The sequence below is a fragment of the Citrus sinensis genome, chromosome 9 (genome assembly GCF_022201045.2).
Source record: "Citrus sinensis cultivar Valencia sweet orange chromosome 9, DVS_A1.0, whole genome shotgun sequence".
Classification (NCBI taxonomy): Eukaryota; Viridiplantae; Streptophyta; class Magnoliopsida; order Sapindales; family Rutaceae; genus Citrus; species Citrus sinensis.
Genome location: NC_068564.1, coordinates 2,608,339 through 2,635,409, shown reverse-complemented (window position 1 = coordinate 2,635,409; position 27,071 = coordinate 2,608,339). Strand labels below are relative to the sequence as shown.

The 27,071-nt window shown below is 35.8% G+C and overlaps 3 protein-coding genes and 1 non-coding gene across 4 annotated transcripts; 1 reads left to right on the top strand and 3 right to left on the bottom strand.

Annotated features, from left to right (window-relative positions):
• Positions 1 to 816: 816 nt before the first annotated feature.
• LOC102625223 (CEN-like protein 1) lies at positions 817 to 2,194 on the top strand. The gene is made up of 4 exons (XM_006490286.3): positions 817 to 1,239; positions 1,328 to 1,389; positions 1,549 to 1,589; positions 1,698 to 2,194. The coding sequence occupies exons 1-4, from the start codon at positions 1,039 to 1,041 to the stop codon at positions 1,913 to 1,915; spliced, it is 522 nt and encodes a 173-aa protein (XP_006490349.1). The 5' UTR covers positions 817 to 1,038; the 3' UTR covers positions 1,916 to 2,194.
• Positions 2,195 to 2,968: 774 nt separating this feature from the next.
• LOC102625498 (E3 ubiquitin-protein ligase XBAT33) lies at positions 2,969 to 7,312 on the bottom strand. The gene is made up of 10 exons (XM_006490287.3): positions 6,718 to 7,312; positions 6,558 to 6,617; positions 6,034 to 6,105; positions 5,712 to 5,896; positions 5,229 to 5,389; positions 5,080 to 5,138; positions 4,948 to 4,994; positions 4,695 to 4,838; positions 4,408 to 4,502; positions 2,969 to 3,895 (listed from the first exon to the last, which is right to left on the bottom strand). Exons 1-10 carry the CDS (start codon positions 6,892 to 6,894, stop codon positions 3,354 to 3,356), a joined length of 1,542 nt encoding a protein of 513 aa, XP_006490350.1. The 5' UTR covers positions 6,895 to 7,312; the 3' UTR covers positions 2,969 to 3,353.
• Positions 7,313 to 12,043: 4,731 nt separating this feature from the next.
• On the bottom strand, positions 12,044 to 14,313 carry LOC102625780 (protein ROOT PRIMORDIUM DEFECTIVE 1). Its single transcript, XM_006490288.4, has one exon. It carries the CDS (start codon positions 14,158 to 14,160, stop codon positions 12,727 to 12,729), a length of 1,434 nt encoding a protein of 477 aa, XP_006490351.1. The 5' UTR covers positions 14,161 to 14,313; the 3' UTR covers positions 12,044 to 12,726.
• A 5,591-nt stretch (positions 14,314 to 19,904) lies between these two features.
• Positions 19,905 to 20,008, bottom strand: LOC127900131 (small nucleolar RNA R71). Its single transcript, XR_008052152.1, has one exon. It is a non-coding gene; the product is annotated as a small nucleolar RNA R71 (small nucleolar RNA).
• Positions 20,009 to 27,071: the final 7,063 nt, after the last annotated feature.

The following is a 27,071-nucleotide window of genomic DNA, read 5'->3' as shown; positions in this document are numbered from 1 at the left end:
GCAGCTTCTTTCTTATCTTGTTAGCCAATGAGGATTTTTAGTGCATGCATGATCTCTGTCAAAGAAGGCCAATGCTGAAGGAATAATACTCACTAGCTGCTTTGTAGCTTTATTCCATCAACTGAATGGCCATGTGTCAGTATTGATATAATTTCTAGCTAGCAAATGCCCAGCTCAGATTTCCCAGTTGCTAACTCAGCATGCATCGGGTCTTATTATAAGTGAAACTTCAGATTCTGCTACAACTTTTCGATCATGCCCCCACATGATTTAATTACATAAAAACCGAATCTAGGTTTTTTTTTTCTTTATTTTTTTAAAGTGCATTAAGATACCAAATTAAGACCAAAACCAATAACAAAATAAATTGGGATTCGTTTTTGCCTCTCTTGAATTAACTACACGTTCCCAGCTTTATTGATAAGATATATATATATATATATATATATATATATATATATATATATATATATATATATATATATATATATATATATATATATATATATATATATATATATATATTTTCTTTTCTAATATAAGAAAGCATGTGTATGGAGAGGAGCACCAATAAAAGCTGAAAATTCCATTTTCCCAAAGATATTATATATTAAAGTGGGAAATTAATAAAGTTTGATTCTTCATTCTCATTTAGCCAATAAGCTAAAGACGTGTTGGAATTACATACAAAAAATTATTTGTACTAATATAAAAGTTATTTAAAAAGGGATATCTTAGGACAAAACTTAGCAAACCCCGTCTCTCTAGTGGCTTCTTGTCACAATTTCGTTAAAAAAACAACTCAATTTCTAAGCTTATCACATGTCTTTACCATAAATAGGCACCATTTTTGCTATTATGGTATGTTGAAGCATTTTCGAATCTTTGAGCTTCTAAGTTAAGCTCTTGTTCTCATAAAATCCTTTTCCTTATCTCTCCCCTATAAAAGCACTTATATTGTCACAAACGTTAAAACACAGATCTCACCACTAAAAGCACTTCTCTCTTTGAGCTTCCATTAGTCTCAGCTTACTAAAAATGTCAAGAACGACTGATCCACTAGCTGTTGGACGCGTGGTGGGAGATGTGGTGGATACTTTTATTCCTAGTGTGAAGATGAACGTGATTTATAACTCTAATAAGCAAGTTGCTAATGGCCACGAGCTTATGCCTGCTGTCATTATTGCTAAGCCTAGAGTCGATATTGGCGGCGAGGACATGAGATCAGCTTATACCTTGGTAAGTTAATGCATGATTTAGTATATTTTTACGACTTTTAACTCTACTACGTACTAATCTTTTTGTTTATCTTGTATTGTGTTTGAAGATTATGACAGACCCTGATGCTCCAAGCCCTAGTGATCCATGCTTAAGAGAACATCTCCACTGGTTCGTATCAATTTGAACGGTGATATTTACAATCAGAGAGTCAAAGATAGAGTCGTTATATATTAATACATACACAGTATTTATAATTATTATTTCATTGCGCAAATCCTTATGCACAATCTAATCCTACTCATTCTAATTCTATATATTATCTTTCAGGATGGTGACAGACATTCCTGGAACCACTGACGCTTCTTTTGGTAAGTTTAATTAATTAAGCTAAACTTGTTTACGTTAATCACATTTTTTACGTACACATACAATCTATTAATTATCAGATGATTAATTAATTAGTTAGTTGAAAACAGGAAAAGAAATCGTGAGCTATGAGACACCAAAACCGGTGGTGGGCATCCACAGATACGTGTTCATATTGTTTAAGCAGAGAGGCAGGCAAACAGTGAGGCCACCTGCTTCAAGGGACCACTTCAACACAAGGCAATTCTCAGCAGAGAATGGCTTAGGCCTCCCTGTTGCTGCCGTTTACTTCAATGCCCAAAGAGAAACAGCTGCCAGAAGACGATGATGATCATTGATTGATTCGTAGAGAAACTTGACGTTGCCTCATGATCGATCCATTACCAATAAATTTATTTGCATTTTCATTCACAGAGAATTGAAGTTAATGCGTACTAAACTCGCCAGCTTTGTATTGTCTTCTCTATTTTTCTTCTTATTACTGTCTATGTGACTATTGCTAGGGTTTGCTTCAAAAACAAAAATAAACAAACAAACTACTACTTAGGGTTTGGCATGTGCAAGTGTGTAATGGTCCCACTTACTATTCGATATCAGGGTTCTTTAACGATTAATTTTCTCCTGCAATGATGGATATATAAGAATAAGATCATCGGACCACTGGGGCTACATCACTTTAGTAGCCACTTGTCACTTTATGGATGAATGCACCCGCCTGTTCTGGGTTCTGCATATCTATGGATCACAGAAATATCAGAGGATTAGGATCTCCTCGTGTTTATTCAAAATCCGAATGTTTATTGCCATCATGTCTTCTCTCCACTTTTGAATCTCGATCATATATACATACATATATATACACGCGCGCGCGCGCACAGTGTTATTGCATTTTAAAATTTTGTGTACATGGATGCCGCAATTGGCCACAATGCAGAGTCAGGTTCATGAATGATGATACACTTTTTAGATAGTGGGAGAACAGAAGATTTTGCTTGAAACGGTTGATTTGTTGAAAACAAAATTATTGTTGCCAAAATGGCGTTGCCTTTCTAATCTTTCCCCTTCCAATTAGCTAGTAGTGGAGCCATGGAATGTTGAATGCAAGTGCCAATCAATGTACGGAAAATATACAAGTTTTGGAATTTATGAGAACCTATAACGTTACAAGAGGATTGTCACTTTCTTTTACTTTATAGCATTCATTCATAATTTCACATCCTAACCAATCCAATCATAATATATCTTTTTTGCACTTTCGCCACGCCCAGAGTCCTTAACGCCTATCACCAGCACTTTTTATGAGCAAAGACTGCAAGGGCAACATTATTGTGTGTGAAAACACTCGCTGAAAGAAAGATATAGAAAAATTCTAGCATTGTGATTTGTTAAAACCAAAATCACTACCATTGATCATAGCTATTAGTCCAGTTAAACTGAACGCTATTTTGGCAAATCATTAGCAAACATGCCGTCGTGGTAAATGAGAAAAAAAAAAGTGCTTAAATGACCAACGACAATCAATGCTTGATCAAAACATACAAACTTTACATATATTTTGAAAGCAATCTACAACCTAACCAAAATGATATGATTCCACACCCACATCCATACTAGCATGCAGCCAGCTGAACAATATGCAGAAGCAAATCATGGATTTGGAAGCTCTTTTAAGTGATTTGGAATCAGAGCAAGCAATCAAGAACCACACCCTTGGATTCAATGCTTCAATCCAAATTCCTGTTTGCAACAACTATTTATCGAACCTGTCAAGCATTTATTTCTGAATTGCACTGATGTTCTCTGCTGCAGCTTCTTCTGCCCCAGAACATGCTTGAACAGGTTGTTCTCTCCAGTCTTGGCCCTTCCATTTTATCCTGCTCTACCGATCCTCCTTGAGAGCGTCGAGGAGATTCATCTTGTGTTTCTACCTCTCGAGGTTCAAAAGATGGACACGGACCATCATTGCAAGTGCACAAAGGGATAGCAACTGAAGGAAATGGACTACAAGTCACAGGGCACAACATATCTGAGGAAACCAAAGCTACACGATTCTTCCGAATCTCTGGGGCACATGCTGGAGATTCACACTCAGCATCACGAGTGTGAAGCATGCATGGGGTACAAAGGCCAAGGGACAGAGGTTGCTTAATATCTTTTACCGGGGAGCCAGGCAATTTGGTGAAAGAGACAATGCCATGTCTACAGAGAGGGCATGGAATGGAGCCAGGCGGACCAACCATCTCAGAAGGAATATTATTTGTTGAGCAGAGGTACAGTGCACATCTTACACAAAGCTCGTGCCTACACCCTGAAGAATGAAGCAGTTTTCATTAGTAAATAATCATAAAAGCAAGCATAAAGATTACCACCCACAGTCCCACATATTTCATTAGTAAATAAGCATAAAAACAAGCGTAAAGATTACGACCCACAGTCCCACATATTACAAGAGATTATTTTCTCAATGCTGTCACCTAAATTCACCAACTTATTTACTTTCTGTGAATAAATTAATCAAATTACAAGTCTTTCATTACTCAAAACCCCTCAGGAAATCATTCCAACATCATGGCATGTTAAACTGTAGGCTTCCCTTGATACACCTTTAGTGAAACCAAATGCAAAACCTAGCAGCAGAATGCATATCCAAATTGTTCACTTATGCTCTCTCTATTTGAAATTCCTTCATATGTGAACAGTGTTAATAAAATATTATAGACAATGTTATTCTACAAGTTACTACATTAATCTTCATCATATATTATAGATAATGTCACAGAACATATGGAAAACATAAAAACAGAGAAAGAAAGAACAAACCTTCAGCAGCAACTGTACATGCTCGCTCCAGACAGACAGCACATGTATCAGCATCATCTGAGGAGGAGGTTGTTGAAGACAGCAACCCACACTCTCTGCAACATAAAGTATCACATTCACTTTTAATTTCACTAAAAGGAGAAGATTTTTTTTAAAAAATTAATATGCAGAAGCACAGATGTGATGAATATTCAGCATATTCTTATTTGTTTTTAATAATCAGCATGTCCATATTTTTCTTTCCTTAGGAACTCGTTATATGTTGACATAATTAGTATTAGAATTACCTGGCTACATTAAGTACACTCAAAAGAGGCAAGGATAAGTAATTGGAAGGATGAAATCTTGGCATAACAGCATCAGAACTGGGTGCCAGCAATGGTTCGAGCCAATGGCGCCCCCACATCCTAGCAACATCAAGAGGCAGCCACCTGAAGAAATACACAAGCTTCTGTTAGCAATACCATTACTTCAAAACAATGGTAGTCATATGACCAAGCTAAAGAGCAAATGTCAGAAAAGAAAACATAGGCAATTTACCCATTGCAGTTCAAAGACATACGACTCGCACCTCTTGAAAGTAGGACCTGCAGAAATAATACTACAGTCATCTCAAATTTAGGAGAAATAGATGTTTGGTATGGAACATTTAAAAGATAATAAAACTCTTGCCTGGCAGCATTTTAGATTTCCCCCACAAGCAGCAAAGTGCAAAGGAGTGCTTCCAGCTCCTACAAGTAAATATTAGCTGTTATTTCAAACCATGAATTACAAAGAGACCATCTACGAAACCAGTCAAGGATTAAATTACAGAAGCACACCTATCAAATCCATTGATGTTCCATAATGAAATGTCACAGCAGATACATTTGCATGAAGGTCAAGTAAAAGCTGTACACAATCAAAATACCCATTCAATGCAGCCATATGAAGAGCAGTGATACCCCCATCTGCGGCCTTATTTACAAACTTGGACAGGGCACTGCATTAGAGAATCAGGTGTTAAAAAGGATGAAGAAGCCAATGCTTATTACCTTCACTCTTTACAAAATAAATAAATTCCTTTGCATCAGATATCAATAAAACAGGAGATAATACATCATATTGAAGCTGGAATCTAATCCAGCTCGCGAGGTGATTATCAAGAGTCATCTGTTTGCCAAAAACTTTACAGCATAAAAAAATTACTAACTAGCAGTTTTGGAACAGTTAAAAAGGAGTATTAGCTAACATCTGGCATACTATGCTCCAGTCTCAACCCAATCTACCAAGAAGGCAAACAATAACTAAACTAAATTCAAAACCTTTGATCACACTTGCTCTTCACACTGGAACCGTCCCCTCTATCGCCTTCGATCTGAGTATTCATGACTTCAAAAGGAACACTAGGAACAAAATCAGCCACAACTAGTCTAATACATCTAACATGCCCATTTACAGCCGCAAAATGTAGGGCTGTCCTCCCACTGAGATAATCTGCTCTTGTGACCTAAAAAAGAGAATAGCCACAGAAGTTTAAAACCAAAAGCACATCCTAACCAAGGAGCATCTAATTGCCTGAAAAACAACTTTAACAAAAAATGGGAATAATTTGCAAGAGTTAAGATTACTGAAAATTGAACTCACATTACATCTGAAGAGCAGAAGAGTTTGTACAACTTCCCAGTGCCCATATCGACATGCTTGCATCAATGCGGTCTACAAGCATAGATTACAAAAAATGACTAAAGAGTTGGTTTTAAAGCAGGTCAATCAGTTTGTGTCTAGTCGCTAATCAGAAAAGCAGATTTTAGCAGAGTTGCTTCAAGATTGTGTCTAGTTGCCCTGGAAAATATTTGGACTTAAAATCACATCAGAAAATATCAAAATAACAAGCCTTCATGATCAGATACTTTTCTAATTTTCTTATTTCAGCTTCAACTACAAAATCAAATGCCATTTCATATCTTGTACCAGGTTTCCAATAAAATTAGTGCATCATCTATCTGGACATAGCAAACTTAAGCTCCATAACAGAACCAAACCCATCTCACAAGATTTGAACAAATCAACCCATGATTCTCCAAAATCAAAGCCAGCCAATAAAGAAACAGCAAAAAGAACAAAACCCAGCTGAGAAAAAAAGGGGAAAAAAATATCAAATCAAGCACCTGGCCGCAATAATTCCTGGAATTAACGTCGGCTCCATTTTCAAGTAACAATGCCACAATCTGATCACAACCCACAAAAATTAATCAAAATAAACACAAGAAGACAAAATAAAAAAACACCCATTACCAAAAATAATAAAAAAGAAAACACAAAAGGAACCTCATTATGGCCTTTGGCAGCAGCAAAATGAAGAGGGGAATTTAAGCCACCAAAAGTTGAATATTTAGCAAGACAAGGGTTACAATCCAAAAGCATTTTGGCTTCAACAAAATCACCATCTCTCGCTGCTGACACTAATCTCTCTCCTGATGCCGAACATCCAAATGAATTTCCCATTTTTTTGTTCTTCTACACAAACAAACACTCCGTTTCTTTCTTTCTTTCTTTCTTACACAACGTGTGTGTTTGTCTTTTGAATGAGAACGAATATTAGGTCAACTGTCGTAGAAAAAAAGATCATCACAAGCACACACAAACATACACACAGTCACACACGCACAGAGAAAGAGAAACAAATTAAAATTAGCTATAAATGCAAAGAAAGGATCTAAATTTGGGGAGAAATGAAGAGAGGGTAACGTGGCAACGGCATTTTTCTCTTTTATTTATTTATTTTTCTATTGCTGTATAAATAAAAATTGGGTGCTTCTGTTAGCAGCAGTTTGTTGTAGAGCTTTTGCTTTAAGAGACAAATGGGGTGGACATCCGACTGGCGTTGCCCTTCGAGTTGTGTTGCAGCAACTCAACTTTAGTTTCACTTTGTCTCTTTCGCAATTTGGGTTTTTTTCCTTTTTTTATTTTATTTTATTTACAGCTATAGACCAAAATTATGATTTATTTACAAAAATAACTCGCCTACTAATTTTTTCTGCTTTAGTAGTTAAACATCGTGCTGGACACGTGATCGATGCGTCGATTGTATGTAAATCGAGTTCTCAGACATGTTGATTGTATTTGGATCACCCATTTATTCATCGTGTCAATCGTTTATGTCCAAAATATTAATTCTTGGCCATTGAAGTTTTTTTTTTTTTTTTTTTAAACATATAACAAATTTGCTACTTGATTCTATTGTATCTAATAATAAAATTTTATCATTTAGCAATGTCTTATAGGATAAGGTACCTCAATTATAGCCTAATATAAAGAAAAAATTTATAAAAATATGGTCAATTTATAAAATTATCTCACTTAATTTTTTTTCTTATATCAGTCAAAAATGGTGTGTTAGACATTACTATCCTTAAATAATCTGTCATGCTTAACAGATGCTTGAAATATACATTGATGTTGATCGCTGATAGGTGCTTGAAATATAAATTAGTGTTGATCGCTGACAGATGCTTGAAATATAAGTTGATGTTGATCGCTCATAGATTTAATATTTAACATATTGATTACCTGTAAGTTATTTGTTGGCTACATATCACTTAAGGATTTCTTTATGGATCACTTTTTTAAAAAATTAACTCTAATTTTAGGCTTTTTTATACTTTTCTATAAAAATTATCATCTAGTTTTAGATGACCAAACCTCAATTACTATTAGCATGGGCAGTCAGTAAATGCGATATAAATGAAAGTTTGAAATTTATGTCGATAAATTTATTAACAGTTAGTTTGGTGTAATAGTGTGAGTCTTTATCATTGTAACCTTGTTTATTGTTAATTAAGAATTGATTAGATGAGTCGGGTAAGTTTGTAACACTAGAGGTCAGTATGGGTCTTTTCTCTACACATCTTAGTTATTGCTCATTATGAGGGGTTAGGTAAATCTAATCGTAATAATTTACAGCTAATTACTTGTTGAATTATTCATCAAAAATTAAAATTTGGGTAACTACTTGGCTTTGCTTTAAATATTTGAAATAGATTTGGTATATTCTGTCTAATTCTGTCCACGAGTCGATTTAGTGAAGTAAAGTAATTTTTTTCTCTTTAAAGTTAGCAACAAGTCTGTATGTTTTAAATTGAAGGTTATTGATGGAAAAATCATATTTTTAGATTGAATTTTGAAATTGGAAACGGAACCAATTAAAAGAAGAAAAGAAAATTAACTGGCTACCCAAATGATATTCAAAGATTCGATGAATGACGTGTTATTATCCGATTGGGTAAACGTAGAAACCGTATGCAATGGTCTATAACAAACTGGACAGATTTAACTTTTTCTAACAGCTCCTGATAGGCCCACTTGGCAGGCCTGTATTGAGAGATAGTCAAAACGCGTGCCCTCTGTGATTCTGCGAAGTCTGAGCCGAGAGGAAAAAAAGAAAATATCAGGTACCGCACGGACCACGAAAATAATGTGTGCGGGACCGACCAAACAGATAAAGTGTAATGCAGATCTAACACAGTGCCGGTACCGTACACGTGGGGCGTGATCGAATGGTTGAGAGATACTAATTGGGTTGAGGTTCACGTTAAAAGATGTGAGTAATAAGATTGGAGATCACTTAACAAATTACCCTCGTGATCCACGGCAATGGATTAGGTTAGTTTGGTGGGGAAATGTGGGCCGTTGATTGGTAACGCCAGAATTGAAAGCACCAATGTGACGCTTCACAGAAAAGCAAAGCATGCAAAATTCACCAATGGCCTTTCGTCTAGTGAGGGCCTTGCACTCACAATTGAGAGAGTAAACATTTGAGCTTTATAAAATTATTATGCGAAATAATGTCAATATTTCTTTAATTATGAAATAATTGAGTAGTGTAAATATTTTTTGAATATTAGATTGGGGTGAAATAGAGTAGACACTGTTTGAATATTAGAAAATGGTTGAGGCAGTAAACGCACCTTGAATATTAGAGAATATTTAAAAATTTAGACAATACTTATACTTGAGATCTCAGTTGTATAATCTATTAAATACTCTGATTGTACACTCTTTGAATATGAAAAAGGATTATTCAAAAATTGTATAATTTATTGAATAACCTAATTGTACACCACTCGAATATTAAAGAGGATTAGTTAAAAAAAGAAAAGAGCATACAAAATTTGTATGGACAGTTTTTTATATGTATAAACAAACATACAACCATTCTAATGGTTATTGATATTTTACCATTTTAAATTTTCTTTAATCTTTGTATTGCAAATTTTAAATTATTAAAAAAAAAGACCATGTGGAATAAATAAATTATTTTGATGTAAATGATGATCTTGAATTTATAATCGTAAACAATGTCTTAATTTTCTAATGTAAAAGAAAAATAGTTTCTTTTCTTAACGTGTTTGCTCATCTTGGCACCAACTTTAGCTAGAATAAGACACAAATGTCATAAGTACAATGTTGACGTGATCTTTTTGAGTTTCTAATTTCTAAACAAAAAATTGCTTATACTCGAAAAATGTATTAGAGCTTCTTAAATTAGCTATGTGACCCGACCATTTGAATATTTAGCCTCAATGTGTATCTAATATATTTTCAAATATTAGAAAAAAAAAAAATCAACTTGCATAAAAATATACATACAATATATCTTGACTTTAAGAATGAAGTGAGATTGTGTCCGCTTCTCAATGAAGATATAATTTATAATAATTACTTAACATTCAAGATATTTAACCCCTCGAATCATATAAAAGACACTTAAAACCACAAAGGGTGATTTTTTTTTTTTTTTCATTTCAATCGCAATGCACCATGCAAGAAGAAACAGCTAGCCTTTGCATCAAGTGCTCAATTCCTTTTGTCCAATTAAAAGATATTGAAAATGACATTTTAGAAAAATAAAATAAACAAACATTTGGAACATATAAAATCAATCACGTAGCGTGTAGTAGGCAAACGAAGTGCATGACAAGGGCATCATCATGGTGCTAATTAAGCTTCGATTTGTCGAACGCTTGTATTTTATTTAATTAAATGTCACTAATTTAGCCCCAACATCCATCCTATGACGTTTTATTAAGATAATTAGCGATTAATTAGCACACAAGTTGGATCCTGCTGCATCACTTTTAAGATTATAAAAGGATACACCTGTTTTGCCACACGAAAATATCCAAGATTCTTGTGCAATTCTTGATCCTCGTCTATTTTATTTCATTGTCACCGAAACCATTATATTATATGCGCGATACAGTCCATAAATATGAAAGGACTAAAGTAGTTTAATTATTTTATGCATGTGTGAATCCTTGACTCTTAACACCAACAATTATCGCAATGAAGTTTGATTTATGGGCAAAGATCAATCAATGATCAATGATGGGTGGTCACTTTTAAAGTTATATGTTGAATAATGTCAAATTTTTTTAAAAAAATTATCTCCAAAAAGATACAAACTCACCAATTAGCCAGTGTTTTTTCACTCTACTAGACTTATTTCACTTTTTCACAATTCACCGCATGAGAGTTACTTTATTTAGGATGATCTTATAAATTGAGGATTAGTGAAAATCTATGATCAAAAGAAGATGCATGTCCAGATCTTTTCTGGGAATACTTTGATGGACTGTTTATGTGAGTCTTAGGATATTGGTATTTGGTAGCATAATGACGTAACTATGATATTAAAATAATAATAATAGGATTATCAATTGTAATTGGCCTTATAATTCAAATTATTTTGACTTCTCTAATGAGATATCTTGAAAAGTTATACTCATCGTGCATACACTGGTATCTGTTGTTTTCAATCAGTGGTTACAGCTATAATGGATACGCAAATTGAATCGGTTCATAATGAAACTGAATAGACAGATGTGGCCATTAATCTTTATTCATTTGCTCTCTTTGATGTCAACAAACTCACTGAATACGAACCAACTTGCATGTTTGATGCTTTTATATAGCAGCACTTGCAAAGTAAAAGCTTGTGGATAGTGGCTTCTGGCTGAAGCTAATGGACATCCTACCGTTCTAGCTTGGCTTTTGCATATCAAAATGGCTTGATTCAGCAGGAAGTCAAGCACATGTAGTCAACTAATCTGAAAACCATGGAAAAGATAATAATAATAAAAAATGCTTGTTAGCTAGCTTAAAACAAGCACAAGCAACAATTATCAATTGGACCATATGCCGTGCTTCTTACAATAAAATGTGCATATAGATTTTACAAACTTGGGTAGATGCCAGTGTTTTTAAGCTTCTAGCTTGAATAAAAGGGGTTTAACAAAGATACAGCACCAGAGCTTTGGGGGAGAAAGACATTTATAGATGCCATTTTTTGAGTGATTAAGACAGGAGATCTTAGTGATGGTTGACTGCAATGTGTATTTTGTCATCTACAGGGTCTTGATGTTAAAGCGACAAAACAAGCATAAATGGGCTTTGAGTTCTGACTTGGGAAGAAATAATGCATGGAGGAATTTTGCCTGTGTTGGTTAGATGAAAAATTGAAAACTCCTATGCCGATTCTGAACTTACTTTTAACACATAACTGAAGCCATTCACTAGCATTACTTGATTTCCTCTCATTCACCAGAGATTTCAAGCCACTTGAGTAGCAGAATACTCAAGTCAAGAGTTCATATCTCAGCAGTAAAATTCAATAGATGAAAAAGCTTGTCTATGCTTGGATCCAATGTGTATATACATGAAGGCAGAGATCCATTGCAATGCAGTCTCACGTTAGCAATAATTTAACATCATACAGACTAGAAAAGCAATTATCTAGGTGAACTTAAATGATAGCTAGAACAGCATCTTGGAGCTGAATCTCTTCGAACCATGCAGAATTGCCCTGACCATTGAAAATTTCCTCAACCACTTTGCAAATCAAAACAAGGTAAGGACACAACAGAAAATCTTGGGTGTTGAGGACCTCGAGTTCACCCCATTTCAAGCTTGCAGCACTCAGCACTCTCTTTGGCAAATAATAAACAGATCACTGAGTCTAAATAAATATCCTCCCAAATATGTTTCTGGCCAGACCCAATTCAGATATGAGGACCTTCTTCATCCTTGAATAAGAAACTTACATCATGTGCCAGTCATTCATCATTGATCAATTCATGAATATCTAATAGTTGATGGTATCATTTGTAATTTTCCCCAAGAAGATCTGTAGTTTTACAGCTTCACATGATCCCGAGGCTTAGTCCTTTTTTCTTTTTTTGGGGGCGGGAGGGGGGGGGGGGGGGGGGGGGGGGGGAACAGTTAGATCTATCAAAGTCAAAATGAACCGTAGGCCAAAAACCTACATCAGTCACCTGCTTACATCCCCATATCATAATCCTCTGCATCAATAGTTTCAACAGAATCATAATCATCATTCTCATCACTAGTATCAGACTCAACATTAGAACCTAAATCTGAATCCAAATCAGCATCCCCCTTCTGATCTCCTCCAGCATTTTCTTTAACACCAAAATTGTCAAAACCATTATTCGCATGAACCACCGTACTACGCCCCATATAACCACCACCATCATGTCTATCCCTCCGATTCCTAACCAATTCTGTATCCATCTTAACCTTCCTCGGACTCATCAAAACCAACTCACCCAACTTCCTCCTCGCCAAATACAAATCATTCGGCTCTAACAACTCTCCTTTCCTATATGCCTCCCTAAGAAAAACAGTATGAAGCTTCCCATGATTTCCTCTTGTCGAAATATAAAATATCCCCTGATGCTGAAGCAAAAACTCCTTCAACTTCTTTGGCAAATTCATTGCCAATCTAAAATGTGCAATCCTCTCTAAAGTAATCTTCTTCTCCACAGTCAACGTCAACAATTCATGAATAGTAGCCACCGCCCTCTTCTCCATTCTCTTTTGTGCCTCAAGCGATCTCAAGTCATACCCTGAAACATCCTCGTACGGCGACCAATAAGGAACCCTTTGCCATTTCCACACCGCAATTCTATAATACTTCCCTATCTTAAATCCAGGTGGGAAATTCACAAGAAATGAAAACCTTATATCTTCGGCATCAATACCTCTCTCTCTATACTCTTTCTCTCTAACTTTCTCAATAGCACAAACAGCCAAACTAGGATCTCTACCAACTAGCTCAATATACTTCTCTGTACTTTCCTTAGCATTAAACAATCTAAAAAATTGTGCGTTCTTAAGAACTACCGAGTACTCGAAATCCTCAGGCAACCCAAATTCAGTCCTTGCAATCCTAACATGTTCAAGCCTTAAACAACCCGAATTCGACATCATAAGAAGCTTTCTTAAGCGAGTCACGGCTTCGGGTATCTGGGCATTCAAAGCTTTCTTTTCTTGCTCAATTTGTAACAAAGCTTTTCGAGTTAAACGACAATAAAGAATACGTTGAACGGGGTGCTCATAAATTTCAAAAACGTGAGGGAATTTGAGGAGAAACGAACCGGCTTCTTGTCGTTTGAACCCAACACGGCGAGCGAGAAAGTCCAAGCGAGAAACGGGCAGCGTTTGATTGTGCTGGGACAGGAATAAAGTTTGAAACTTTAAGACTTTGCGCATCTTTTTTTCGATTTCCATGTAGTTATCGTAAGCATGGTCGCGTACTCTTTGTTGCTTTTTGGAAATTGAAGTGCATTTCTGGGACATGTGTTTCGTTGATGTGAAGTTTAACGGGATTGTTGAGATTAGTTTTGTTGTAATTGCTTTTGTTATGTTAGGGTTTAAGAGTTTGGCTGCGTACGAAAAGAGAATGGGCATTTTGTGGGTGGGTTCAGGTTTAGAGTTCTGCAAGGTTTTTGATTTCGATGAATTGGTCGATTGAGAGTGCGGGAGAAGGTCAGAAGGAAGACTGGAGAAGAAGTGGACCAGTAGAGGGGTGAAAGCGGTGAAAATGAATAGAGGACGGACTAATTGTGCAATTAAAGGACGTTACTGGGGTATAACTTCCTGTATTATGGGCTGGCCCAATGTTGGAAAGTGGACTAAGTAGTGTTTGTGACCTTTGAAATTGTATAGCCCAATGACAAGAGTGGAGCTTTTGGCACCCTTTTACTATCCTTATAAAACCCCACTTTAAATAAAATTACTTTTAGAGTTTGGACTATCAACACCTCTCCAAAATCCTATTAAAATTCCTCTTTCAATTATATTTCATTTATGTCAAAAATACCATTTTTTTTTCTAAATGAACACTCTTTTTATTTATAAATTTTTCAGTTTTTAATATTTTCCTCACTCTTTCAGCTTTAATATTTGAATTCCTCTCTTCAAACATTATTTATTATTTAATTTTTAAAGATTTTTTTTAAAAAGTAAGAAAAACATTGTACTTAGAAAATAATGAATATTTTATGGGTCTAATACAATTTTATTCTACCTATAAATTTTTTATTTAGCAATTAGTTTGAAAATTCTTAAAAAATAATTTACAGTAGGATAAATTTTTATTTGACATATTTTTCCACTGTATTGTATTTTAATTAATTTGTTATGTTTATTACAAGAATTTTTTTTGGCTTAAAGGATTACTTCTTATATTCATATTATTTTACTGATAATAAAAAATATTCATATTGTGCAAGCAAAATAAAATTGAAGAGAGAAAGAAAATATAAATGATTTAATTTTATTTATATTTGTCCTTAAATGTAATTGTAATATAACAGAGATTTTATAAGATTAATGAAGGGGTGCCAATAGTCCAACTTTTACTTTTAAAAACAAGCAAAAATTAAACATACTTAAATTTTTTTAATAACAAATTACTTGCACTCATAATCAATTATTTTTTTTCTTTTTGTTTTCTACTTGTCAATTCTATTTAACTAAAATAAATTGTAAAATTTATAATAATATATTTTTCTTTTCTTATTTCATATTAATTAAGAATTCTTATATCTAAGATTACTTTCAAATTATAATTAAAAATATGTATAATTAAACTTAATGGTTGACATTAAAAAATTCATCACCCAAGATTTTTTTCATTTTATTTATAGATAAATTACACTACTTTGATATTTAACAATAAAAAATTAAATTAAAAAAATGAAGAGTGTGTTTAAAAGGAGTGAAAAAAATAATGTTTTTGAAATTAAATAAAAATAATTGGAAAAAGATGTTTATAAGGAGACTAGAGGGTAGGTGTGGGTAAATCGGGTTTCGGTTTGGGTTCCAACTCAATCGGGTTGGAGAACTGAACCCAATCGAGTTCAAAATACGAACCCGAACCAACTTTCGGTTCGGTTCGGTTTGGTTTGGGTTAATAATTCAGATCGGTTTGGTTTGAAAATTTGGATCTAAATTTCGGTTTGAGTTCAAATCGGGTTATAACAATTTGATTGTCCAAGCATTCGTCATTAACCAACCAAAATTCTAAATTCTCAAATCTTAAATCTTAAATCAGAATAAAAAAAAGGTTCAATTTTATATATGCAAGAGTTTGGAGTACATATCAAGGCCTATCGTAATTGGTGTTAAGCAAATAAGCATAATCTAGAATGTATATCAGCAAGTTCTTGCTGAAAGAGATGCATCCATTCCTGTTAAAGACAAACTACAGTTGCTGTGCAGAGAGTTGCAACGTCAGAATAAAATTCTAATGGATAAGTGCAAACTGGTATCAATAGAGGAATATGACATGAGATTGGATTTGTTAGCCAAGTCCCAAAAACCAAATCCTTCCAAAAACATACAATCAATTAACAATAACGAAGAAGGAGGCAGCGAAATGCAAACATCACTGAAAATGAAATTCTAAACATCACTAAAATTAACATCCCCGACATTAACATCACCTTGTGCGCTCGACGACTACGAACGAAGAAGGCAACGACTGGATCTAAAGCGAACGACCCAAAAAGACTAGATCTGAAACGAAGAAGGAGGCAGCATCTGGATCTGAAATTGTAACACCGATGCACCTAAACGGAGTTGAATTGACACCAACGACATGTGGGTGTGTGTGAGCGAGATTGTGAGTGTGCTAGGGTTGAGTTTGTGCTTGTCTAGATGTGGAGTGCAAAGAAGAGAAAAGAGAAAATAGGGATTTTGATTGGCGTTTTGACTTCTGTTTTTTTTTTAGTTAACCTGATCTGGTTTCGATTTCGATTCGAGTTCAACCTGAATCGAAATCCAACCGAACAGGTTGGAAATTTGAATCAGTTTGGATTTTATAGTTAACCCAAAGTAAACCGAACCCGAAATAAAATTTCGGGTTTGGTTCGATTCATGTTAACCCGATCCAAACGCCCACCCCTACTAGAGGGTGTTAATAGTCAAAATAATACAAGCATAATGATCATATTTTGTTCATCTGTAACATTTGCTAAACTTGGAAACAAGTTGTGTGAGACTAGAAAGAAAATTACCAATGGGCAAAATTGAAAAACAAACCCAACAAAAATGAACCCATGGTTTCAACTTTCAAGCAAACAAATTAAAGAAGAAGAAAATTGTAACACCCCATCCCAAACTTTGAGGATAAATCTAACCGCAACTCATATGTAGAATTAAATAACTCTTTACAATCGATAATAATTCAAGCTTCAACTACAAAAGATAACAAAATAACTCAATTAAAGTTTTTTTTCTCACTCATAACGAATTAATCATGACTTGTAGAAATTGAATCACAATAAACTATAACGAATACAAAATTCAGTAAGCAAACTAGTTTTTCTTATACCAAAATACATATATACTTATACATAATGCAAATGGAAGATATGCCATGAACTTTTCAAAATACTTGAAATACTTGAGCTACCTTCATTCAATTACCGTTTAATAGAACACTCACTTAACTTTCATAACTTTCATACATCCTAGGCTATATGTAAACACGTCCGTCACCCATACAACATAACATACAGAGTGTCCTCCACTAGACAAGTAACGAATTCAAGCATCCAAGCCAAAAATTGTAAAACTCAATTTCTTTCTTCAAATTCAGTTTGGCTAAAATCCACTTTCTCAGTTCACAGAAAACATGATGCATTTTTGTGCTTATGCCAATGAAGTTTTACACATACATATGCCCATGTACATAATTACGCTCAACACACAACAACACATTGCATAAATACATGGGCAGAGATATATAAATCTATATTCGTACATATAAAAAATAGATTTTTCACACAAGTCAAACATATATATTGTTTATTGTGATTAATTTAAAAGTCTAGTTACTTACCTCTTGACATCTTGATGTAACAAATGTATACTAATTGTTGAGTGTTAGAAAATGCATATTTATAAAGGAGAAAACCGTCATTTTACATTTTAAGTCTTACTAACAACCCTTACTGTTATATATTTAACCTTCTTGTGATTTAATTACATGTGTTTTATTTTAATTAAGTATTTTATGTATTTTAGGGGCATTATAGTCATTTCACAATAAAGGAGAGATCAGACGGCAAAACGGACATCACTTTTGAACTCAGGACGGTCGAAAACCTTAGGAGGAGCATAAAAGGAAAAATGGCACTATTCACATGTACGGTACTATTCACGTGTACGGTACTGTATACGTTACTGTTCACGACACTGTTCACATAAACGGATGATGACGTGGCATTGACCGATGATGTGGCATTGACTGATGAGGTGTCACGATCCTGTTGGACTAAAATTCTTATGTACTGTTGATGGTGACGTGGCAGCATATCAGTGGACGAAAAATCTCGCGTACGGTGCATGCATCACACAGGATTATTTTCAACCAAACCGCGTTACTGTTCATCCGGGTCAAACCGCGTTACTGTTCAAAGTCGAGTCAAACCGTGTTACTGTTCATCCGCGTGGTCAAACCGTGGACTGTTGACTGATGACGTGGCGCAATCCTGAGCGTCCAAACTGTTTTTAATCCGATGGCCATGATTTACTCCATGTATCTATAAAAAGGGGGCCTCCCCCCCCTAATTTGATATCTCTGAATCCATTTTTGGAATCCATTTTCTGTAATTCCCTCTCCATCTTGTATTTTCTTCGTATTTTAATAAATTCCTATTTTGCCCCTAGTTCAACTATGAGTGGCTAATTTTCTTTCAAGCTTGGGTTGAAGGTGAAGTCTCAACATGTGTCATGGGCTTAATTTGGTAAATTTATTTTCTCTTCCCCTCTAATTTTTGTGGATGTTTTGACTTCTCGTCGACAAATAATAATAGTCTTGTCTAGATACCGCCTTGGTTACACCGGCTCTCTAGTATAAGGTTATTATTATTTGGCACGATAAGCCCTTAGCACCATATTGATTAGAGCGTGGTTCATGAGGTGTGGATTCCCCCCTCATGATTTAATTGGCATTAATACGGATTATTTAGCCCATGATGCATGTTGATACGGATCCAGATACCCAAGTACGTCATTTCAATAGAATTATCTTCAATTTATTCTCGCCATTGCAATTCCAATTTTACAATTTATTCTCGCCATTTTAATTTAAGTTTTAGCATATACCAAATCATTTCCACCATAAATCCAACAACCCATTTACAAAATTAATTCTATACACAATTAAAATCCACCTCCTCGTGGGATCGACACTCGTCACCATAGATCTATACTACAATAGATTCGTGCGCTTGCGAGTACATTAAAATTTGCACAACAAGTTTTTGGCGCCGTTGCCGGGGAGGTAAGTAATTTTAATTCATAGAATTAATTTTTGTGAATAATTTCTTTTATTTGTTTTCTTGTATTTTTTTATTATTAAAAAAAAAAGAAAAAAAAAAGTGAATCTACATTTAAAGGTTAGTATTTCTTTTCTTTTTCTCTTCTTTAAAATTTTGTAATTTAATTTTCCATTTATTTTTCTTTGTAATTTTTTTTTTGTTTATCTTATTAATTTAATTTTTAGTTAATTTCTTTCACGTATTTATTTTTGTGTATTTTTATAGAAAGGTTGTAATAGCGCAATAAGGTTAGTATCGTAATTTCTTCCTCTTCTTTATTTTTATTTGTTTTGTTCCCATCTTTATTTTTTGTTTTGTTTGCATCTTTATTTTTATTTATTTTGCATGCATGGTCGTAGGTCATTATTACCTAATCTTGAACCTATAGACCTTGAATTAGAAAAAACACTTCGCACACACAAACACGTTAAAAATAAAATGGATTTACAAGCACCACAGGAGAGGCCATTTAAGGACTATTTTAGTCCCTTAGCTAATTTGAGCACGTCATGCATAAGATACCCAAATGTAGCTGCTAGGAGTTTTGAATTAAAACCTAGTGTGTTAAATTGTCTCCCTACATTTTATGGCCTAGAAAATGAGGATCCATATAATCATTTGAATGATTTTCATGCCATTTGTCAAACATTCAAATATGAGAATTTTTCAGATGATGATGTTAAACTTAGACTATTCCCATTTTCTTTAAAAGATAGAGCTCGTTCATGGCTTAATACATTGCCTGCTAATAGCATTGCATCATGGGAACAAATGGTTACAAAATTTTTAAATAAATATTTTCCAGTGCATAAAACCAATGCTATTCGCAGGGAAATCTCGGAGTTTACCCAGAGAGAGGACGAGCAATTTTTTGAAACATGGGAGCGATTTAATGGGCTACTCTTGAAGTGTCCACATCATGGGTACGAAAAATGGCACCAATGTCAATACTTTTTGGAGGGATTACTACCAAATGTGCAAGAATGGCTAATGGCAACAAGTGGAGGAGAGCTAATGTCAAAAAGTGCATCAGAAATTTGGGAATTCTTCCAGCGACAAGCAGATAATTCCCAACAACGGAGTCGATCACTCAGGACTACTAGAAGAATTAAAGGAGTGAATGAGGTTCAAATTGGCGAATCAAGTTCAGAAATTAAAGAAGTCAAAGCGATAATTGAAGGTCTCTCTCGACAAATAGCATCATTATCGACTGCTAAATCAACAGAGCCACATGACCATGACTCATACTCAGATCAAGCCAATGCCATAGGTGTAATGAGAAAACCATCGAATTACAACCCATACTCCAACACATATAACCCTGGATGGAGAGACCACCCCAATTTTTCATGGTCTCAAGGACTCCAACAGAATGGACCAGCAGCTCCAGCTCCACCAATGCAACCAATTCCTCAAATTTCTCAAGCCTCTCAACCACCATTTAGACCATACAATCAGAACCAGAACCACTCTCAACCTAGACCATGGGAGGATGCATTCCAGAATTTCAGGAATGTTACTCACTCCACGATTGAGCAACAGAACCGCACCATTGATGGACTACGAAATGAGTTGAGAGCAGGCTTCAATTCACAAGCCCAATCAGTTTCAAGCCTCGAGAAGATGGTGGGACAACTTGCTTCTTCAGTTCAGACCTTGGCAATGACTGTTGAGAAAGGCAAGTTTCCAAGTCAACCAGTGCCTAATCCTAAAGGAGTACATGAAGCAAGTACCAGTTCACCACAGCAGCATGGAGAGGTCAAAGCAATAATGACCTTGCGAAAAGGAAAAGAAATCGACAACAAAGTGGAGATGCCGGTGACAAAGGAAAATCAAATTGTACCTGTGAACGTTGAGGACTCACCACCGGAGGAGAGAGAAGAAGCCAACCCACGAGAATACGTTCCCAAAGCTCCATTTCCTCAGAGGTTAGCGAAAGGAAAAAAGGGAAAATCTACAGGTGAGATTCTCGAAATCTTCAAACAGGTAAGTGTTAACATCCCTTTACTTGATGCTATAAAGCAAGTTCCATCTTATGCCAAGTTTCTTAAAGATTTGTGTACTAAAAAGAGAAATATGCATGTTCAAAAGAAGGCATTTTTAACAGAAAACGTTAGTTCTATACTCCAACATAAAATTCCTTTAAAATGCAAAGACCCAGGCTCCCCCACTATCTCATGTAGTATAGGGAACCACACAATTGAGAATGCTTTGTTGGATTTAGGAGCTAGTGTAAATTTATTGCCTTACTCTGTGTTTGTGAAACTTGGACTGGGAGAATTACACCCAACTCCAGTGGTGTTACAACTTGCAGATCGGTCCACGAAAATACCTCGTGGTATTGTGGAGGACGTGCTTATCCAGGTAGACAAGTTTTATTTTCCTGTTGATTTCATTGTAATTGACACTCAACCAATACAGGATTCAAGGAAGCACATCCCCATTATTCTAGGCCGACCTTTCTTGGCAACTGCGGATGCTCACATTCAATGCAGGACTGGAAATATGCAGTTGTCCTTCGGCAACATGACTATGGAGCTAAACATTTTCAACATTGCCAAACAACCTCACAGTGCAGATGATGGAATTGTTGATGTGGATTTAATAGAAGCATTAGTTGATGACACTTTTGTTTCAAACCTTAGTGATGATCCTTTACAGACATGCTTAACTCACTTTGGTTTTGATTTTGATATTGACAGATCGGTCGAAGAGGTCAATGCCCTGCTTGACTCAGCACCATCTATGGACACTAATAAATGGAAGTCAAGAGTTGAACAACTAGCACCATCAGAGAAGCAACTCATTCCATCATCAGAATCACCACCGAAACTCGAGCTCAAACCATTGCCCAACACTTTGGAATATGCGTTTTTGGGAGAAGAAAGCACTCTGCCGGTAATCATCTCATCATCCCTCAATGACGAACAAAAAGGTAAGTTGTTGGATGTTTTAAAAGAGCATAAAGGGGCATTAGGATGGACCATAGCAGACATCAAAGGTATAAACCCAGTAGACTGCATGCATTACATTCACCTTGATGAAAATGCTAAATCTACTAGGGAAATGCAACGTCGGTTAAATCCTAATATGAAAGAAGTGGTTAGAACTGAAGTCCTTAAGCTATTAGATGCAGGTATCATTTACCCCATTTCTGATAGTTCATGGGTCAGTCCTGTACAAGTTGTCCCCAAAAAGTCAGGAGTCACAGTAGTTACGAATGCCGATAATGAATTGATACCAACTAGAGTAACTACAGGATGGCGTGTATGCATTGATTATAGAAAATTAAATTCTGTCACACGTAAAGACCATTTTCCTTTACCATTTATTGATCAAATGCTTGATAGATTAGCAGGCCATGAATTTTATTGCTTTCTAGATGGTTACTCAGGATATAATCAGATTCCCATAGCACCAAAAGATCAAGAGAAAACTACTTTCACTTGCCCTTTTGGCACATTTGCATATAGGAGAATGCCATTTGGATTATGTAATGCACCTGCTACATTTCAACGATGCATGTTGAGCATTTTTTCTGATATGGTTGAACGATTCCTTGAAGTCTTTATGGATGACTTTTCTGTCTTTGGTGACTCGTTTGATCAATGTTTACATCATCTAACGCTAGTTCTGCAGAGATGTATCGAGAAGAATTTGGTCTTAAATTGGGAGAAGTGCCATTTTATGGTAAAACAAGGTATTGTTCTCGGTCACATCATTTCGAGCAAAGGTATTGAGGTTGACAAAGCCAAGGTGGATCTCATTTCTAATCTTCCTCCACCCAAAACAGTCAGAGAAGTAAGATCTTTCCTTGGGCATGCTGGTTTCTATAGACGTTTCATTAAAGATTTTAGCAAAGTTTCTAGACCCTTATGCAATTTACTTGCTAAGGATGTACCTTTTATCTTTAATGATTCATGTCTTATGGCGTTTGAAAAATTAAAACAGTTGTTGACATCATCACCCATCATTCAGGCCCCAAACTGGAACTTACCATTTGAGCTAATGTGTGATGCATCTGATTATGCAGTAGGAGCAGTATTAGGACAAAGAGTTGATCGAATTCCCCATGTTATTTACTATGCTAGTATGACATTGAATGATGCACAGTTGAACTATTCAACTACTGAAAAAGAAATGCTAGCAATAGTGTTTGCATTGGAAAAATTTCGATCATATCTCATTGGTTGTAAAATAATTATATTCACAGATCATGCTGCTCTTAAATATCTTCTCACAAAGAAAGATGCAAAAGCCAGACTAATTCGTTGGGTGTTACTTTTGCAGGAATTTGACTTGGAATTCAAAGATAAAAAAGGGACAGAAAATGTTGTGGCGGACCACCTCTCTCGTCTCCATTTTGACACAATTATAGAACAATTACCATTAAATGAGTCATTTCCAGATGAACAATTAATGAGTGTGGAAGTATTACCTTGGTATGCTGATATAGTTAATTATCTTGTTACAGGTAAACTTCCAGAGCATTGGACCAAGCAAGACAAGGCTAAATTCTTTGCAGAGATAAAGAATTTCTTTTGGGATGACCCGTATTTGTTCAAGTATTGTGCGGATCAAATTGTTAGACGATGTGTCCCAGAAAGTGAAATTCAGAATATCATTTCATTCTGCCATGAACAAGCTTGTGGAGGCCATTTCAGTGCTAAGAAAACAGCGACTAAAGTTTTACAATGTGGTTTCTATTGGCCAACACTATTTCGAGACGCTTACACTTTTTGTTCTTCATGTGATAGGTGTCAACGAATGGGGAGCATTACACGAAGGAACATGATGCCACTAAATCCAATTTTAGTGGTTGAGATTTTTGACGTATGGGGTATCGACTTCATGGGACCCTTTCCCCCTTCTTTTGGCCATCAATACATATTGGTTGGTGTTGACTACGTCTCAAAATGGATAGAAGCAATTCCATGTAGAACCAATGATCACAAGGTGGTGATAGGATTTTTGAAAAAACAACATTGTCTCACGCTTTGGATTCCCTCGAGCAATAATCAGTGATGGTGGTGCCCACTTTTGTAACAAAGCATTCAAAGCACTTTTGACAAAGTATTCAATCACACACAAAGTGGCGACCCCGTATCATCCGCAAACCAGTGGCCAAGTTGAGATCTCCAATCGAGAAATAAAGCACATATTAGAAAAAACGGTGAGGCCAGACAGGAAAGATTGGTCATTAAGACTTGATGATGCATTATGGGCATATAGAACGGCTTTCAAGACCCCGATTGGGATGTCACCCTACAGGCTAGTGTATGGAAAAGCTTGCCACCTACCTGTGGAACTCGAGCATCGTGCATATTGGGCCATCAAGAAATTCAATTTTGACATGCAGCAAGCCAGCTCAGAAAGAAGATTACAGCTGGCAGAACTTGAAGAAATTCGCAATGATGCATACGAAAATGCCAAGATTTACAAGCAACGAATGAAAGTCTTTCATGACAAGCACATTATGAGAAAATCTTTCACTCCAGGTCAGAAAGTGCTTTTATTCAATTCTCGCTTGCACCTGTTCCCAGGTAAGTTACGCTCTCGTTGGTCTGGCCCATTTATTGTTCATACTGTTTTTCCACATGGGGCAATTGAAATTAAGGACCCAAAGAACGGTGTCACATTTAAAGTTAATGGTCAAAGATTAAAGTCATATCTAGAATACCAACCACATGGAGAAGACATCGAGATAAATTTGAGTGACCCACCAAATTTGAATTGATTTTTTTTTTCTTTTCGTTGATTTGATTTTTCTTTCTTTCTTTTTATTATTATTCTTTTGCTAATTGAAATTGTTTTTGCATAAGTGTGTTTATTTTACCATTAAGTTTTCTCTTATCATTTTTAATCATGAGTCTCATACTTAGACCGTTCCTCCTGAACATTCTTAAACCACTTCAACGTGTCAAAACTCATCTCAAAAGACAGATTCAATTTTGTAAAACACATCGCATTTGGGCTCTACAACCACCAGAGTTAGTAGCCTATGTTGAGGGTTTAGAACACCAACTCAGAGACATTGAGAGAAGTGTTTACGACATCCAGTTGGAGCTTGAGGTAAATTCAATAAGAGGACGATTTTAATTTTCTTTGTGTGTTTTAATTTGTTTTTCTATTTGTGTGCTTTAGTTTGTTACCCCGGTGAAGTGGCGGATAACGGTACTCCGTGACAATCAAGTCGGTTACTTCAGTTTCCCATAATAACTGATATTCTGAGGCGAAGGTATGGACAGAAACGAGATTCTAGCGAAGCTTCACAAGCGATTCCCTTCACTTCCTCAGAATGCCCTCCTTACGATCTATAAAGCTCGGTCCGAACGCATGCGATTACTCATGAGGAATAACATACCTGCTGACATCCGTTGGTTAATCGAGGCTAAAGTACGATCGGCAGGTGAGTTACCTCCAAAATTTATTGCATACATGCCTGGTTGTGGTAAAGGAAATTATGCAAGAAAACGACGAGCTCGAAGAATTTCTGTTGCTTGTCATAAGTGTGCCAGAATGAGTTGCAATAAAAACCCATGTTCTTTAGGAATGGTGTCTGATAACAGGGAAGATAAGATTCAATTCATTAGGGATGGCTTGAATAAGGAGTCATTGGATGATATCCTTTTGTCTCTTGAAACGCATCCCAGTGGATATGTGCAAGGAGCGATTCTCCAGTTATGGCCGTTATTCCAGAAAAAGCATGCACGATATAGTCTCGGGAATCTGACTATAAACGACCCTGTTTGCCAGTTTATAAGAAAACTGGATAGGAAGCCTATCCTCGACCCATAGAGGGCGTTCAAGCCGTTTCTGGACGTAAAACCAGAGGAAGATGTGAGCCACAGTCGCAACTACCTGTAAATATCCTTTTACTTTATTGTTATTTTATTTCACTATTGTCTTATTGTTTGCATTATTGTCTTTAATAATTTTATTACTGTTTGCTTTTTCTTTTTTACTGTTTTCTTTTTGACTTGCAAGCCACGTGCTTTACGCGTTATTTGACACTAACATATTACCTCATACACAACCATGACCCACTATCACCGAGACTCTTAAATGTGATTTCTTTTTTGTCAAGCACTCACAAATTGTTTTCGAGAAGTATCACAATGGCAGCTACTCCCAATAGACAATTCAAGAACATTTGTGTGCTTTCTGGATTTACCTATGGCAAACATAAAGAGTTCGTTGAGGCAGCCATAGATCTTGGTCGAAGCATAGCAGCGAGAAAATTACACTTGGTGTATGGAGGAGGTAATCGAGGGTTATCAAAAATGGTCTCAGAAGCAGCTTTTATCAGAGGAAGTCAAGTGTTAGGCATCATCCCAAGAGTCTTAAAACCATTGGGCAGTTCGTCTGACTCATCAACTGGAGAAGAGTTAGTCGTCTCAGGTATGCAAGAAAGAATAACTGAAATGCTTAATCATGCTGATGCTTTTATTTTCCTTCCAGGAGATCTTGCAACACTAGAGGCACTTATCACGCTAGCATCTTGGGCCCATCTGCACATCCACCAAAAACCCATCGGTTTGTTAAATGTCAATAACTTTTATGATGGCTTTATCGCATTTCTTAACCATGCAATAAAAAACTATTTCATTCCCGCTAATGTGAAAAAACTCTTTATTTGTGCTCACACTGCTAATGAGCTACTTGATCTGTTACAAGCTTATAGACCGGAGCCAGACCCCTGGACCTTCGTGTTGGAGCGTCCAAATAATGATGGTAACAGTAGCAGCAGTAAGAAGTACAAATTAGATTTAACTCTCCGCCTATAAATATTTTCTTCTGTGTTGCACCACCCAGGTGATGTCTTCTAAACTCTACTTCTTTCCTTTCAAACATTGAGGACAATGTTTAGTTCTGGTTGGGGGGAGGGAATAGTCGACAATTGTGGAATTTTGGTTAAGTTTTTACTAATTTTTGTTGTAGAAACTAACTGTTGCTAACTTTTTGTGTTGAAGATGGCTGAATATGGAG

What these genes read in the sequence shown, in the direction of transcription:
- LOC102625223 (XM_006490286.3), top strand. Translation starts at nt 1,039, where the DNA reads ATGTCAAGAACGACTGATCCACTAGCTGTTGGACGCGTGGTGGGAGAT. An exon ending in TTAAGAGAACATCTCCACTG is followed by an intron (nt 1,390 to 1,548) that starts GTTCGTATCAAT and finishes ATTATCTTTCAG; the next exon opens with GATGGTGACAGACATTCCTG. An exon ending in AACCACTGACGCTTCTTTTG is followed by an intron (nt 1,590 to 1,697) that starts GTAAGTTTAATT and finishes AGTTGAAAACAG; the next exon opens with GAAAAGAAATCGTGAGCTAT.
- LOC102625498 (XM_006490287.3), bottom strand. Translation starts at nt 6,894, where the DNA reads ATGGGAAATTCATTTGGATGTTCGGCATCAGGAGAGAGATTAGTGTCA. An exon ending in CCAGGAATTATTGCGGCCAG is followed by an intron (nt 6,106 to 6,557) that starts GTGCTTGATTTG and finishes CTATGCTTGTAG; the next exon opens with ACCGCATTGATGCAAGCATG. An exon ending in ATGTCTTTGAACTGCAATGG is followed by an intron (nt 4,839 to 4,947) that starts GTAAATTGCCTA and finishes GTATTTCTTCAG; the next exon opens with GTGGCTGCCTCTTGATGTTG.
- LOC102625780 (XM_006490288.4), bottom strand. Translation starts at nt 14,160, where the DNA reads ATGCCCATTCTCTTTTCGTACGCAGCCAAACTCTTAAACCCTAACATA.